The 16,762-nt window shown below is 29.4% G+C and overlaps 1 protein-coding gene across 4 annotated transcripts in view; it reads left to right on the forward strand.

The window, feature by feature from the left end:
* The window catches only part of LOC107455526 (cysteine sulfinic acid decarboxylase), a 90,720-nt gene that overhangs the window by 37,982 nt on the left and 35,976 nt on the right, over nucleotides 1-16,762 (forward strand). For all 4 annotated transcript variants that reach the window (XM_016073119.4, XM_016073121.4, XM_016073118.4 and 1 more), the window contains exons 2-3: nucleotides 6,630-6,763; nucleotides 14,174-14,267. In XM_016073119.4, the coding sequence (XP_015928605.1) occupies nucleotides 6,638-6,763; nucleotides 14,174-14,267 (220 nt within the window). In that variant the 5' untranslated portion in view covers nucleotides 6,630-6,637. The remainder of the gene's footprint in view (nucleotides 1-6,629; nucleotides 6,764-14,173; nucleotides 14,268-16,762) is intronic.

Raw genomic sequence — 16,762 nt, forward strand, 5'->3', positions numbered from 1 at the left:
GATTATCGAATTTTACTACATATACCAAATTTAATAACTTATTATAAAATCATATTTTATTGTTGATTTTTTCCAAAATCATAAACAAAGGGCTTCTTTAAAAATTAACGATCTATTTGGTATTACCATTGGGCTGAGAAACAAGCTAAATTTTACCGTATTCTGGCCCTAATTTTTTTTTCCTATGATGCATACATATGAACTTTAAAAAAAGTTTTCTTCTCAGCGTTTCCAAAAAAGACTGTGCTCCATAATTGTTTAAAGTAGTGCTATTAAAAAATTAATAAATAAGGATGTTTTGTGTAAAGTAAAAATGTTTTCCAACAATCAAGAATGATGGTCAACCAAAACTTTTAGTCCATTTCATTTCGCAAAATCCACAAATACTATTTGCTTCTCATCCTTTAAAAATTTATTATTGCGAAACTAAGAATGAGCCTTAAAAATGTTTAATAAAAAAGATAAAAATCTTTCTTAACTTTAACAAAATTAATTTTCTTTATTTGTTGTAAATGTTTATCATCAATTAAAATAGATTTGAAGCTTATTTTTTTTTCCATCAGAATTTTCAAATGCAAGCCATAGACAGAGCTGAAGAACGAATAAAATGAATTAAATCCCCTTTATTTTCAAAACTTCATGACTAGTTGTATGATTTTATAAATTAAATAAAATGAATTATGACAATCTCTTCCATTTTCAAACTGAGCCTTAGTCAAAATATGTAAATAATTACTTTTCCTAAGACAAAACTCATCGCATCTAATTATACTTTTTCTTACATATTTTTAAAAACCTTACAAAGTATAAATTTATTTCTATTTAATTAAAATCACATATTCACACTAATGTTTCGAAAAAAATGTAGTTCCCGAGAATTTAATATCAAAAGCAAAAACTTTAACCTAATCCTTATTATTTTACAATTACTTGTTTCCGAATAGGTTTTCCACTAAAAACAATCCTAACTCAATTTATTTTCAAGCTGCTTACACATCCATTTAAAGTGATTTTTTTTAATAGTCGATAGTATAAAAAATATGAATATTAAATATATTTCCATTATGAAAAAAGGAAACTTACACACACGCTCATGTCAAATTTATCCCCTGTATGGAAGTCAAAAAGAGATTTAGATTTTCTTTCAGGGTGTTTAAAACAGCTGATGTTTTGTCGCTGTAAAAACACAATAATCCCTTTGCCTTCGTCAAGCGCTGTCGCAATTTTTCGCCATATTTTACGCCTACAGTATTTCTGAAAAGATTAAAATCAATTATTTCTATTTTTTTTTTTTTTTTTTTTTGGATTCTTCGAAGAAAAGTTTCGCAATTCTTTAAAACCAAATCCGTCTTAAAACACTTTTCAATAGTATAAATAAAGCTGTTTTTCTTTCGGTAATGGTTTCTAGTTTAGAAAGAATTGTAAGAGAACGAGAGAGTTCAGGTAATGCAAATATCAGTTTTGAAAAGATAATTTGAGAATAACCGAGGAAAAAAAATTGAGAAATAAATATTTTAATTTTAAGAAACATTGCTTAATATGTTAATCTCTGTTTTTTTTTTTTTTTTAAATTTTTAATCCTCTTATTTTTTTGGTGTTGGAGGATTTTAAATATAGAATTATTTTGATAAGGGAAATGGATATTAAAATATTTTCCCTCGGTTAAATGTAAACATGTAAATTTTGCTTAAATATGTGCTTTGAAATTTTAAAATAATCAATCAGCTTTTTGACAATAAGGCAAAATTATTTTTAATTGCTGAATAAGAAATGAGCTGATTACTATAAGGAAATGGTTTTAAAAGTGTGGAAACATTTACTTAATACAAGAAGTTTTATAAGAAAGGTCAGTACACCTAAAGATCAGAAAAATTTGTAAATAAACTGAAATATTTTTTTCGGTTAGGTATCTAAATATATTGAAAATTTTAAAATCATTGATAAATTTTTTTATTTCTCGTAAAGCAAATTTTTTCAACTTCTTTTTCTAAATACCTAAATAATAAATGAGCTGATTACCATTTGGAAATGGTTTTAATGGTCTGGAAATATTTACTTAGTACAATAAGTTTTCTAAAAGGGCGCAACACTACACACCTTGAAAATTAGAAATATTTGTTAAGGATATTCAAATATTTTTCTTTGGTTAGATGCGATTTTGAAAATTGTGAAATTAATAAGAAATTTTTTTTTTGCTCGCAAGGCAAATATGTTTAAATTTTTTTTAAAATAGCTAAATCAAAAAAAATAGGTTATAACTATTAGGAAATGGTTTTAAAGGTGTGGGAACTTTACGTAATACAAGAAGTTTTCTAATAGCGAACAACATTACAAATCTTGAATGTCAGATATATATATGTGAAATTAAAATATTTTTCACGATAAAATATATATATATATATATATATATATATATATATATATATATATATATATATATATATATATATATATATATATATATATATATATATATATATATATATATATATATATATATATATATATATATATATATATATATATATATATATATATATTCAAAATTATTAATAAACTTTTTTTTATTGCTCGCAAAGCAAATTTTTTTATTGATTTTTTTTTTGTAAATAGTTAAATAAGAAATGAGCCCATCACTATTATTGGGAAATGATTTTTACACTAAACATACCATAACCAGTCAAATGACCTTTTAAGAACTTTTTCATCGAAAATGTGCTTATCATCTTATCGTTTTTGCACATTTGATTTTATGACTTTTTCTAACAATTATATACAGTTAATATTCTTTTATTATTTTTTATTCTGTATTTTGTTTGTTTCGAATAATACTTGTAGTATACCTATTTCTACCACAACCGATCATTTGACCGAAAGAACAATTTATTGCTTTATAAGATTATCGGATCAGAAATTATGATGCAATGCGTGCTCAACGTTTTGCAATCCATTAGTTGCACATTTCTGCAAAGACTGTTGCGTAGTTAGTTCAATCAGAATAACTGTGAATTCAAACTTCAAGAAAGTACCTTAAGTTTTAGATTGGCATTTTTGCGTAAGAAAAAGTGACAAAAACTAAATGTTTTGGTAAGTAGCTTATATTTTATATTGATAGCTTTACTTCATTTCTAACTAACTTAGTTTTTACCCAGAAAAAGGTCGAAACAATCAAGACAGCGCAAGTTCTTAGAAGAAATAATATAAATTATAAGAATAATTAAAAGTATTATAATTATATGTATGACGCCCGGTGGCTGCGCGGTAGCGCTTCGCGCTGTCGTGCCACAGGTCCCTGGTTCGATCCTCGGGCCGGGCAAGGTTGACTCAGCCTTTCATCCCTTCAGTGGGTCGATAAATGAGTACCAAGCATGCTTGAGAACTAAACACTGGGGATTCCGCGTTCGTCTGAACATCTGCTCTTGCACCCCAGAACCCAAGGTTAAGAAAACTGAGATGGGCACAGTAGGCCTTGGCCCTCTTTGGGCTGTCGCGCCGCTGAGTTTAGTTTAGAGTTTAGTTATAATTATATATATTCTTATAACTATAAGAATTATAGAAATAATAATAATGAGAAGAAATATGCTTGCGGAAAATATACAATGGGAACATCCTGTATATGTAAAAAATGCATTGAGCAATGAATTAAAAATTTTTATTCTTTGTGTTTGTTATGCATAAAAATTGACAATATATAATTTTGTTTAATTATAATAAAGTTTTTTTAGGTTATTTCCTTCCTAACATCCATATTTCATGCATTCAATCAAGAAACAAAGTCCGGTCATTTGACCGGATTTGATTATATATGGTAGAAATAGGTATATATTAAGTGCTGGTATGTTTAGTGTTAAAGGTGCGGAAAATTTAATGTTATACTGTTTTTTTTTTTAAAAGTGGACAACATTATAAACTCCGAAAATTGGATTTGTTTTTATTTATAAACAAGACAAGTTAATGAGCTAAGAACTCACATCACAATATCCCATGGAGAAAACAAAATTTTTCGAAATATATAACTCAAAAGTCCCCCCCCCGCCCCAAAAAAAAACAGCTATTTAAAAGGGCCTTGAAGAAGACAGACGACATCTCTTTAAATTAGAATCTTAATGATGGGTCATAAATTCTGCGGGTCGATTTTGTTGCTCTCATTTAGTAGACATGCCAAGAGATCTACAATACACTGACCCAATAAAAAAGTGAATTTGAAAAGATGGAGCGTCAAATGATTCATTGAAGCTTTGCCTATGCTTCGAAATTTGTCAAAAATGATGGATGACCACTTGCTATGACCTCAAAGATATCCGGTGACAATTATTATTTTACAGAAGTAGGAATGTGTAATGAATCATGGAATGTTTTAATTTTCCTTAAGTTGTTGACTTAAAAACATAATAGACGGGTCAAAAGTTGGCTTTTGAAGGAAAACAAATTAAGGTAAATTTAAGGAATTTGATGGATGTTATCAAATAAGGATTTATTGGTAAATAATCAATAAAGCTATATTATACTATCGTTAATCACATTAGTCTTATTTATCGATTGGTTAACCTACATTTAGATAAATAACTTTTAGCTTTTTCATATTTTTAAAAATGATCTTTACTTAAGAAAGTCATATTATTTTTAGAGGAAAGTCTTTTCATATCAGACACTCTCCTTAAAATTAAGATTAAGACATACACAGTAAAAAAAATAATAAATCTGCTAAATTTACGGATAAAAACTGACAAATAGTGTGCCAGTATAAAACTGTTTATTTCACAGAAAAATATTGCTATTTAAAACAGGCGCTTGTTTTATAAGCAGTTAAATACTGCTATTTTAACAAAAAAAAAAAAAAACTGTTTAAAGTAACTAAGGCAGCAATGCAGTAGGTGCGAGCCGAGAGCAGAGTACGCATAACCAGTCAACGTCGGGATTCGAACCCGGCCCACCCCCTGAAAGGGTGAGCGCTCTCTCCCCTGAGCCACGGCAACTCACGGTAAATAGGTTTAGATGTACTTATAACAAAATGAAATTTAAAATGTTGGAATCAATATAATATTTAAGTTTTATAATTGCATATATGTTCTTGTGTATTAACATTTCAAGAAATCATTTAACATAAATAATGCATGCGTAACATACGGCACGCATACCTAAAGAAATATGCGCATCCATTTTTCTTTAAATAAAGATCAAAATTAAATTTATATAAAAAATCGTAATTTCTTCTCTAATTATTATCTCATTATTTAAGATGTGTTTTGTATTAAGATATTATCTAAATATAATTTCACAATAATGTTAAAAAAATTAATTACAATTATTTTTACTTTAATTGTTTACATATTTTATACTTTATTTCATAACTGGCGTTGAATACCGAGTTAACGACTATCAATGTTCAATTCTGTAACCTTATCATTTTGAACCTGATCCAGGAGACAAGGGAACTCCTGGAACAATCATTGCGTGAAACTAGCCTTCGTGGAAGACTTTTTGATGGAACTCACCCGCATTCGAGTTCATTTAGAGGAAAACCACGAAAATCCGACGGCAAAGGTATTTCAACCCATTTAGCACTGAAGATATTTTAATGTCAACACAATGGTAGAGCGCTCCATCCCCTGAGCCACCACGAATTAAGATTGGTAATACACTCTGTAACAAAAAAAAAATCGACGCACCAAGAATCACTCACGCCGGCACACTGCCGAGCCAGATTACAGTGGTGCATGGCTCGATCAGGCTGGAATGATACCGACTGGGGACGTATAGTCTTTAGCGACGAATCCTGCTTCCAACTGTGTCCTGACGATCATCGAAGACGTGTTTGGAGAAGCACAGGGCAGAGGGGGGATCCTGCCTTCACTATTGCACGCCACACCGGCCCTCAACAAGGCATTATGGTCTGGGGTGCCATTTCCTTTGACAGCCGGACCCCTTTGGTCGTCATTAGAGGTACACTTACTGCACAGCGGTGCGTCGACGACATCCTAAGACCTGTTTTGCTACCGTTCCTTTTGCAGCGCCCTGGGCTGGTTTTTCAGCAGGACAATGCCAGACCACATACGTCACGTGCTGCTATGAACTGTCTGCAAGCTTGTCAAACTCTTCCTTGGCCTGCCAGATCACCAGATCTCTCTCTCATCGAGCATGTCTGGGATATGATGGGAAGGCGATTGCATCTGGTACGGAATGTTGATGACCTCGCTCGACAATAGGATCGAATTTGGCAGGAAATACCGCAAGAGACCATCCGGGAGCTTTATCGGTCTATGCCACGCCGTGTGGCAGCTTGTATCCAGGCTAGAGGCGGATCAACACCTTATTGAACTTGTTACTGTAACTCTGCAATAAATTATTTAATTGTTCTAAAATTTTAATCATTTACTATTCTGTACATTGTCTTCCTTTCCACCAATTTTCGTTTCAATCGGACAACTCCTCTTGGTACATCGATTTTTTTGTTATAGAGTGTATATAAAAATACCATGGTATATTTGAAAAAATATGATATAAGAAATGATAAAAAAAGCACTAACTTATAAGTTGACCTCTAAGGAAATGTACCTCAAGTGGTCACTTTACACAATTGTAACGTAAGTACGAGGAGTTTAATATCTATTAACTTTGTTTTGTTCTAGATAAAGCGATGGAGGGCCTACCTCTTCTTCGAGAAGTGACTAAGTTGATCCTTGACTCTGAAATTATTGAGGATCCCAAAATAGTTACAGCAAAGCATAAAGTTACTGAGTTTAAGCACCCCAAGGAGTTGGAAGTAAGTTATTTACGTTTTTAAAATATGCATGAATCCATATTTTTTAAAATTATTATTAGAAATGTTTGCTGTTGAATAAGCAAAAATATTTCATCTAACGTATACTTTTGTCTTTTGAATGAAAATGAAAGGAGGAAAATGGGAATTAATTATTGATAAATGCTAAAATTGATGACTAATATGCTTTACTAACAAGGAGAGGATATGACTCGGAATATTCAGTTTGGGATGAAATTTGTTTGAAACCAGCCAGCCGATTTGAAAAAAACTTGTTTAAAAACTTAAACACGTTTTATACATTTAGTTAAAACTTCGCTTCTTTAACGGCCCAGTAACCTTTTGTTTCATTGCGAGAAGATTTAGGGTTCGAATCCTGCGGCGGGTCGCTTTGTTGTCTGTTCCTTTGTTTACATTTTTTTTTCTTTCACAAACAGCATTAACTTACATTTAACTTTTTATAATTTAAAAATATTAATATAATATTAAATCGCAGTACATTTTATTTATTTCAATCAAGATTTTTCTGTTTACAAATAGCATTAATTTAAATATAAATTAATTTATCTTATTTCTTGGATTTCTTAAATACTGTATATTATTTGACATTTAAATTATGGTACTTTTTTTATTACTAAGATATTTTTGTTTACAAAAATAGCGTTAATTTATATATGAATTAATTTGTCTTATTTCTTGGAATTTTTTAATAACTGTATGCTACTTGACATTTAAATAACAGTATTTTTTTATTTTGTTCAACTAAGATTTTTCTGCTTACAGATAGCATTAATTTAAATATAAATTATTTATCTTGCTTCCTGTATTTTTTAATAACTGTATATTACTTGATATTTAAATTTTAATGATCATCCAAATTTTAAATAAAATGATATTGGTTCAAATAATAATATATATATTAAGACTGTTTATAACAGTTAAAAAGGTCAGAATTAAAAGTTATTCCTCCAAAATGTACAGTCCTTGTGCTACCTTGGTGGCGTTTAGTTGTAGAGATAAATACAAAAAAATCTAAAAAAGCATTTACAGCATTCCTCAAGATTAAATAAACAAAATTTAAAAAAATGAATTCACGTGAAGATTTTATTTTTCAATAAAACAACAGTTAATCGTCTTTAACCATCGCCACTTTATAATTAAATAATTAGATATAATTGGTAGGTTGCTTTCAAAATAATGAGAAATCTTTTTGAGTGTTAATGAAGTATGTTTTTCAACAGATCAAATTCATAAATGTTGTACACGCTAACAATAATCTTGTATTAACAATATAAGGGAACAAATATTTTTTGTTCTCATTTTTTACATAACTGTAATCTGGATTCTTGTTCATATAAACAATATATTGTTCAAATAAATTTAACTTTTCAACTATTAAAAGCACCATTTAAAAATACTATCATAAACACTATCATTTTAAAGAAATACTTGATTATCACTGTAATTTAACTATCAAGAAGTCTAAAATAGTTTTAAAAATACAATAAATAAAATAAATTATATTTAAATTCATACTTATAGTAAACAAAACAAAAAAAAATTATTTGTGGAAGAAAAAACACTGCTCGATTCGAAATACCATTTGACCGCCAACGGTCCACGGCCCGAGGGTTAATGCTCTCTAGTTTAGAGTGTCAATTTGACTAGAGGGTAAATTGTTTACTGTTTCATGTAACCTATTTTCTTTAATATTTTTTTATTTAGATACTATTGAACATTGGTCACAGAGGGGAGGATATAATGCAGATTCCAGTATTTATGTTCCAAAACAAAAAACGCAGAGTTGTTTTAAGTATTATAAACACAAAACGTTTCAATTGCAGCTAAAATTTATATTATTTGCTGCTGAATTTATATTAATTTCTGCTGAAATTTATATTGTATTATTTAATTAGTAATTCGATCTTTTTAAGAAAATTTTCCTAAATGCCTGTCCATTTTGAAAATGACCCACAAACATTAAAACTATTACAATATTTATGCTTTCACTTAATTATCATTAGAAATTGTTATTTCACCGATCACAGAGTGGTGACGAAAAATATCCTCAGTGGTACACTTATTATGGCATAGAGTTCCCCTTAACGTCAGCGTTTGCCTTCCAATGAGTCGGGTTCGAATCTGAGCAGTGGCTGGTCGATAGAAATTCCGCATCCGGCTTGCACCGACTACGGTGCTGACGTAAAATATCCTTAGTGTAAGACGGATCATTGGGTAGAACCCCCTAGTTGTCAGGTTAACCGTGGGAGGTTTTCGTGGTTTTTCTATCCATGTAACGCGAATGCTGGTAGGTTGCATCAAAAAGTCCACCAAAAGGACAGATTTCTCACACTGCTTGATACAGAAGTTCCCTTGTCTTCTTGAATGGGTACAAAATACAAGGTTACGGTGGTGAACATTAGTAGTCGTAAACTCAAAATTAGGTCTTCTGTTCAATGGCGGTTATAAAATAAAAACCGTACAGGGTCGGAGCAGTGGTAGCTCAAGGAATAGAGAGTCCACCTCCCAATGAGGTAAGCCATGTTCGAATCCCAGCGGTGTCTGGTTGATAGGAATTTTGTCCCGGCTCGCAGCGACCACAGGGCTGACGTAAAATATCCTCACTAGCAGACGAATCGATCATGGGTTAGAATCCCCTTGCAGTCAGGCTAACCATTAAGTTTTTCGTGTTTTTTCTCTCCATGTGAAGCAAATGCGGGTTAATTCCATCAAAAAGTCCTCTGCGAATGCTAGTTTGCTTGATTTACTTTGATCCAGGAGTTTCCTTGTCTTCTGGGCTGCGTTCAAAATGACAAGGCTACGGAGTTGAACATTGATTAAAAAAAACCTTCAGAGTCCGACAAACGAGTAAGGCCAATTTCAACTGGAATTAATTACTCTTAACGACAGATGCATTTTATATCACGGCGTGAATTCTGTATATTTATAAAAAGATAATAATTATTAAACATATTTTATGTTCTATAAATTACTATTTTATACTTTTTAATTTGGATAAGTGTGAATTACGGTCATGAGTGTGTATAAACACTGCTGAATGGTTGTTATTATTATATTAACTCATGTTCAAAACGAAATTCATTAATATATCTGTTCAGTAGTTTGTGAGATAATTGTTTAAATCCAAATTCCAGTTTGCAATGCCAAAAATTTAAAAAATAAATAGTCAGCGTCGTGCGTTTTAAACTTTTTCCATTAATTTTCTGTACATCTTCAAAAAATTATCTTGGGTCACACTTTCTAACTATTTAAAAAATTTTCGTTTATTGAACTAAGTAACGAATAAAATTTCTTCGTTCTACCATTTTTTTGGTATTGTTTCATATTAATCCTTTTGTAAGCGTTATCATTTACGCGATGTAAGAGTAAATGTTAATTGTTGCACCATGAAAGCCGTGGTGAGTATAAATTTATCAAGGAGGAAAAAAATCTTGATTTCGACTCACGCATTTTTATAAGTACCACTTTTTCGAATCAGAGCCGTTGGATGGATTTCAGTCAGGATGCGAAAAATGCGCACAACGTGGGGCTCGAACCCAGCATCCCGAGATTAAGAGTTTCGTGGTCTGTCGACTGAGATAGCCTGTCTTAAGTCGACGGTTAGAAAATTTACAAAAATGAATTTCATTTAAAAAAAAAAAAAAATTGCGATAAAAATTGCAACTGATAAAATATTCGTATTAATGTTTGACTCGTTTCTTTGTTTCGGGCATATTTTGAGATTTTACAGGGTAATTTGTGTTTTAAATTTTTGTACAAATTTCTTAAATTAAAGGCATGTTTTGCATTGTAGATTTATTTTTATTGTAATTTTATTTATGGAATTTTTCTAATATATTATTTGCTTTTTATATTGTAACTATGTTTATGTATGTAATAGTATAGGTGTTAATACAATTTGTAATTTTAGTATTTAACACTTAAATATTATTAAGAGATTATTGAGAGAAATTATTTTGCTATTACTAAGACAAATTTTAATTACTATTATTAAGAAATATAGCGTTTCATTTCCGCTTAATATATGTTTTTTAATACAATTTATATTGCATATAAAGTTATGGAAAAAATAATGTTCAGCTTTTTAAATTAATTTTTAATATAAGGTTTTAATTTCCTTATAATATCACGGGGCAATATTTATTTTTACTTTTTTATGTCTCTATAGGAAATCTTTTGTTATTTTTAAAGGCATTGAATATTGCCGAAGCTGGTTTTAGGCAAGATGTTTTAGCTAATTTATTTTACATTTGTAAATAAAAAATAGGAGAACGCAATCACTTCTGCAGAATCTTAATAATATCTAGCTTGTATATTATTGATGTGGTAAACAGAAGTTTAATTTTAATTTTTAAAAAAAAATATGTCAGCCTAGTGTACTGAATAATAAGTATCATAAACGTCAAGCTCCATTCTTTTTCAATAAAAAAAATTATAAACATATTGTAATGTTAAGTAAAATTAGACTTACTTTTGAGGCGTTAAACAGTCGTATATTTAAAATACGATTTCTCAGGTACTATAGAACTGATTTCTTTCAAATGTATATTTTGCCTTATAAAATTACATTCTTTGAAATTATGTAAAGATTTGCATAAATTTTTTCCGCTAATATTAAAAGAAAATTAAAAATATTAAATAATTATTAAAAAATCAGTTTCTGTTGGAAATTAACTTAGGATAAATGAATTGTATGATTGTATGGGTTAAACTTTTGATTTGCTTAAGAAATTCTCGAAATATGTCAAAATAAAAGTAAAATTAACATAACGGGGTCCGAACCTTAATACCGCTCTCCTTACCAGATTATTGGGACCACATTTCACAGATTAAGACTACCCCATAATTTGAAGGTAAGCAATCTAAATACGTAGAAAGTAAAAGGAAATAAATGTTTATTCAGAGAAAGCACGTTTTTGCGTCTTATTTCGCAACTTAAAATATCATCTGGACTAATTAATAAATAGCATATTTGAGATCAACCTTTTAAACCATTAAGTCTTCGATGATTCGTTCACTAGACCAAAAATTGTTTTGGGTGTGCGGTTTTCTCTTTTTATTTTTGCGCACTTAAGAATTACTTTGGGTTCAAAAATCTTCGGATAAAATCATAAAGTTGGTAATAATTTAATCAGTAAAAATATATGACAAGTTCAAGTGAAAAAAGGAAATTTGGCGTCGTTGAATGTATCAAATTACAAAACTAGCTACAAGCTGGGATAAAGTAGATAAAATCCTAAACTATTTTTCATTAAAAAACAACAAAACAGATTTTCAGATAAATAAAAGGTTTTTTTTGTATAACAAAATTAAAAATTTCCTACTACTGAAAAATATTTATCTTATGTACTAGTTAGTTACATGTATTAATTCAAATTTAATGTCCTTTTTATCATTTTGTTATTGTATTTTGCTTGAGGAACACTTTTTTTAATGTTCTGAAGTAGTATACAAACAAATTGGGATTCTTATTTTATCGATAACTATTTTTTTAATGTTGCAATCGCTCTCTTTAATCTTATCTTTAAATCCTCGTTGCTGACAATGCGAAGATTTTCAGAGAAAGAAGTCTAAATGCGAATTTATGAAATCCATTTTCAGGAATATGTTACATCTTAGAGCTTTTTCAACCGAGAAACTTTGAACAATTTCACAATAAAAATACAATTACTGATAACAACAATTGATTTTGATGAAAAATCTAAGGTCGGTGAGCTACTTTCGTGAGCATATTCAGCTTTCGCTTAAATAAGTACACAAGAAATTAGCACATACCGTCATGTGGGGCTACTTTGTGCAGGATTTCACAGTTTCTGAACTTTCACATGTAAAAAAACTGTAAGAAAACTATGTTAATTCAAACTTTAGTAAAATCTATCAATATTATATTCATAACTGGACTCAGGCGAGTGAATTTGATCAATATTGGCATTATTTGTATATAATATTTACAAATAATAAGTCAAAACATACCTTGCACAAAGTAGCCCCCAAGTGGGGCTACTTTGTGCAGCGATAGGAATTCAGTTTAATAATCATGTTTTTAGTAAAATATTAATATAAAATTGTTAAAAAAGCTAAATGTTGACATTTTTGATAACAAAAACATCAAGATAGGTAAAGGATATTAGTTTGAAAATAATTTTCAGCATTAAAAACCATTTTTTATAAAGAATTTTTTTTTAAAAAAGAATGTTTATTTCAAAACATTTGAGTTTAAATAAAAGGAAACATGCACATTTTTGAACATTGAAATGGATGAACTTTCAAAAATAATAATTATTACATATTTATTAACATTTATAATATTGATAAATTTGAACATAACATGCTTGAATGAACATGACAGAACTTGCCCTTCAGTTTCTATCAAAATCACCTGATGTCCCATAAAATATATGTTAAATCGTTTGATTAATTCATTAGAAAAATCTTTGTAGAAGAAAAATAATAGTTTACCAGCACGTTTCACGTGTTTCTTGTGAATTTTATTAGAGATAGTATTTCTGTGGATTTTGTACTTCCGAGAAACTTCTGCAATCGACATACCACCAGCAACTGCCTGCAAACATTGTTGCAGATTGTCTAAAGTGTAATCACGGTAGTTTCTCGTTCCAGGTATTTTTTTTTATAACGTCTGACAATTTTTCTGTCGAAAAAAAAAAACGAATGAAACTTTACACAAAGTAGCCCCACAGTGCATTTTTTTTCATTTTCCGCTTATTTGTTATTAATTTTCAAATTTTTTTAACGCTAACATTATATAATTGTTTATTAATATATAAATAAAAAAATTTGCACTAACGACAATTGTTTTATCAATGTCTTTGCATTTCACAGCTAAAGTTTCCACGCACACTTTTCGACGTCCGACGTTCTCGGAAAGTTGTTGACATTGGATAAACAAAACACATTCTGAGATTGTTTTAAAATTCGAAAAAATGTTTTTAGTAATAGAGGAGACTTCTATCTTCAAATTCCACACATTTTTAACTTGAAAAAAACATAATTCTGAATAGCAGCACTTGAAAAGTGCCAAATTCGAATTTGCACAAAGTAGCCCCATATGACGGCAAATCCTTTAAACTAAATCTATGTCATCCAGCCAAATCAAAATTTTGAAGTCATGAAATAATACTGATTCTCTTAAAGTTGATTGCAAATAAATTATAATTACTTTCCAACGGAGTACTAATAAAAAAAAAGAAAAACTGAAGAAATTTTTTTTATTGTAATACATTTGAAGATCGCTATAATAAATCGAGTACATTTGTACATTACATGAAACTTCAAAATTAGAAACAATCGCTATTAATTTCATAAATGCTAGTTAAAACTATACTTCTATACAGAATACATTTTAACTAAATATATAATATAACTTTTTTCTAGGAAATTTTCGATTTGAACCTCGGTGATGAACCATCCTCTCTCGATACTATGGTGAAACTTTGTCAGGATGTTCTTAAATACAGTGTTAAAACTTGTAAGTATATTCTCTAACGCTGCTTCTTCTATAAAGATGTCATTGATCTTTCGCCAATATTAGATACGAGTTGTGCCAATTAAATTACGATATTTGATCTTAATTGACCTCTTTTTCAACATAAAATAACCATAGACTTATAGGTAGACTGCTCACTATGCAACATTCGGAAACCAGCAACCCCATCAACCGACTCGTTCTCCGGTGCGCGGTTATCCAATCAAAGCGTTTCCAGACTCGCTCTCCTGTTGGCAATTTTTTTCTAAGAGCTGGCGAGATTCTTGGCTTCTTTGCCGCGTGAAAAATTTGACTGGAGAGGTTCTTTCTTTTTAAAAGAGAAAAATTTAAACAAGAGAAGGAGACTTGATTTTTTTTTCCTCAGTAATATGTATGTTGTAAATCGATATCTTTTAAGCTTACCAATTATTATTATTTCTTCTTATTTTTCGTATTCGATGGCATAATAACAATATCAAAGTTTTATAAATAACTATATGAAACTAAGTATTTTTTGGTTCATAATAATATACAGATATATAGCATATAACAGGTATAAAACGCAATTGATTCATAAATTAATTTCTGAAAATTAAAATATTCCTAAACTAATTACTTACGCAGCTTACTAATTAATAATCGATATAAACTATTTTCTAATTCAATTAAAAAGCTGAGCTATAAATACAACGAAATGTTAAGCTCTTCTCAGTTTTGTTACAGACAGTCAAGCATTCAATACGTTTAAAATTGAAAAAACTGAAAAATTACTTAATAATTTTAAAACAAGTTATGTACGAGGAAAAATTCTGTTCTTGCATTTGGACCATAAAATTTATGGTAACTTATATTAAAAATTATGAAAATCATGCTTTTGTAACCATAAATTTTTTTTCACTGTGTAATATTCTTTTGAAACTGTTTATTTTTACAAATTTTTTACATAAATATGCTAAGGTAAATGATTTGTATTAGTATCATAATAACGGAAATGGACTATTTGTTTTTTTTAAAACAATTTAACACATGTTTTTAAAGGAGTAATAGGGCAAATTTATAAGAAAAGTTTTTATTTAATTGTAAAATAGAAGCATAACGTTCAATAAGAAAAATAAGTTGAATTATTTTAATGAACTTTTAAAAATTTTTTACCAAAGTTTGCAGTGGCAATATGAGTTTATTTGAACAACTTAAAATCGCTCATCATATTGTGTTCATGTTCAAAAAAACTGCAATAACTGATTTCATTAGCTGCAATTATAAGTAAAATAAATAAGTTTTAGCCGAAAATATTTTGTGCAAATGAAGTATGCAGAAATGCATAATAATATAAATACATTAATTTACTGAAATTACGAATAATTTATGGTTTTAATTTAATTAAACTAGTAATTTATGAACCGTTAAGAGAAATCATTATCTGAATTTATTTTATTAAATAATTAAGCATATTTTGTGGGTACATAGTTGTAAACAACAAGTTTCTTTAATTATGATATGCAAAACAATTTCTCAAGGGGGAAATTGTGGCAAAATTAAAAGATTAATCAGACATTTGAATTATAATATAAATATATTTATCTACCTAATAGCATGTTCTTCAAAGTTAAGTTATGAATTGTTTATTGATTAGTATATGAAGTGTTTATTAGAAGTTACTAAACTTCGCTAAAACATTTTAAAATTTTGCCCAAATTGTTAGCTAGTGATAAAAAATATTAGTAAAAGCTGAATAATCGATGATGGAAATATCTATTCCATTTTTAATATTAAAAAAAAAAGTAATTTCATCATAAACGGTAGTCAATGTTTGTCTTAAATTTTGCTGCAAGAAGAAAATGTGAAATTCCAGGTGCCTTCTCATAAAGCATTTTATGACATCGAGAAAATTTGTTACGATTATTGCCAAATATAGGAATAAGTAGCCAACGTAGCCTACCATTCCTTCTTTTTCCTCACGTGCTGAGTGACTTAATCAGACAGGTGATAGTTTCAAAGGGAGTGTGATTTTACCAGAGGCTGATAAAGGCAGGGGAATACGGAGCAGTTGCCCTGAGCCCCCACATCAGAGGGGATCCCCAAATTGAACAGAAATTTTATTTTGCGTTTCCTTCTTTATTGAATTTTTTTTAAACAAAATATCAGTACAGTGTAAAATCCGTATGAACTCAAAAAAATCAATCTATGTCTTTCGTTAATCCATGGCTTTCTAGGGCGGAATTTTCGCAATTGCGATGGACAAATTTGGCCAATCAAAAGCCGGTATTTTTGCATATCGAAAAATGCGATATATTTACAAAGCTACGGGCTTCTGATTGTCGTAATTGAGCTATCGCAATTGCAAAAATTTAGCTGAATTCCATCCTAATGCTAACAAGGATATGAATTTTACACTGCTAGATAGATGAATTCCAACCTAATGTCAACAAGGATATGAATTTTACACTGCTAGATAGATGAATTCCACCCTAATGTCAACAAGGATATGAATTTTTCAC

This window comes from Parasteatoda tepidariorum, chromosome 12 (genome assembly GCF_982258835.1).
Source record: "Parasteatoda tepidariorum strain Cologne lab strain chromosome 12, Ptep-v5.0, whole genome shotgun sequence".
NCBI lineage: Eukaryota > Metazoa > Arthropoda > Arachnida > Araneae > Theridiidae > Parasteatoda > Parasteatoda tepidariorum.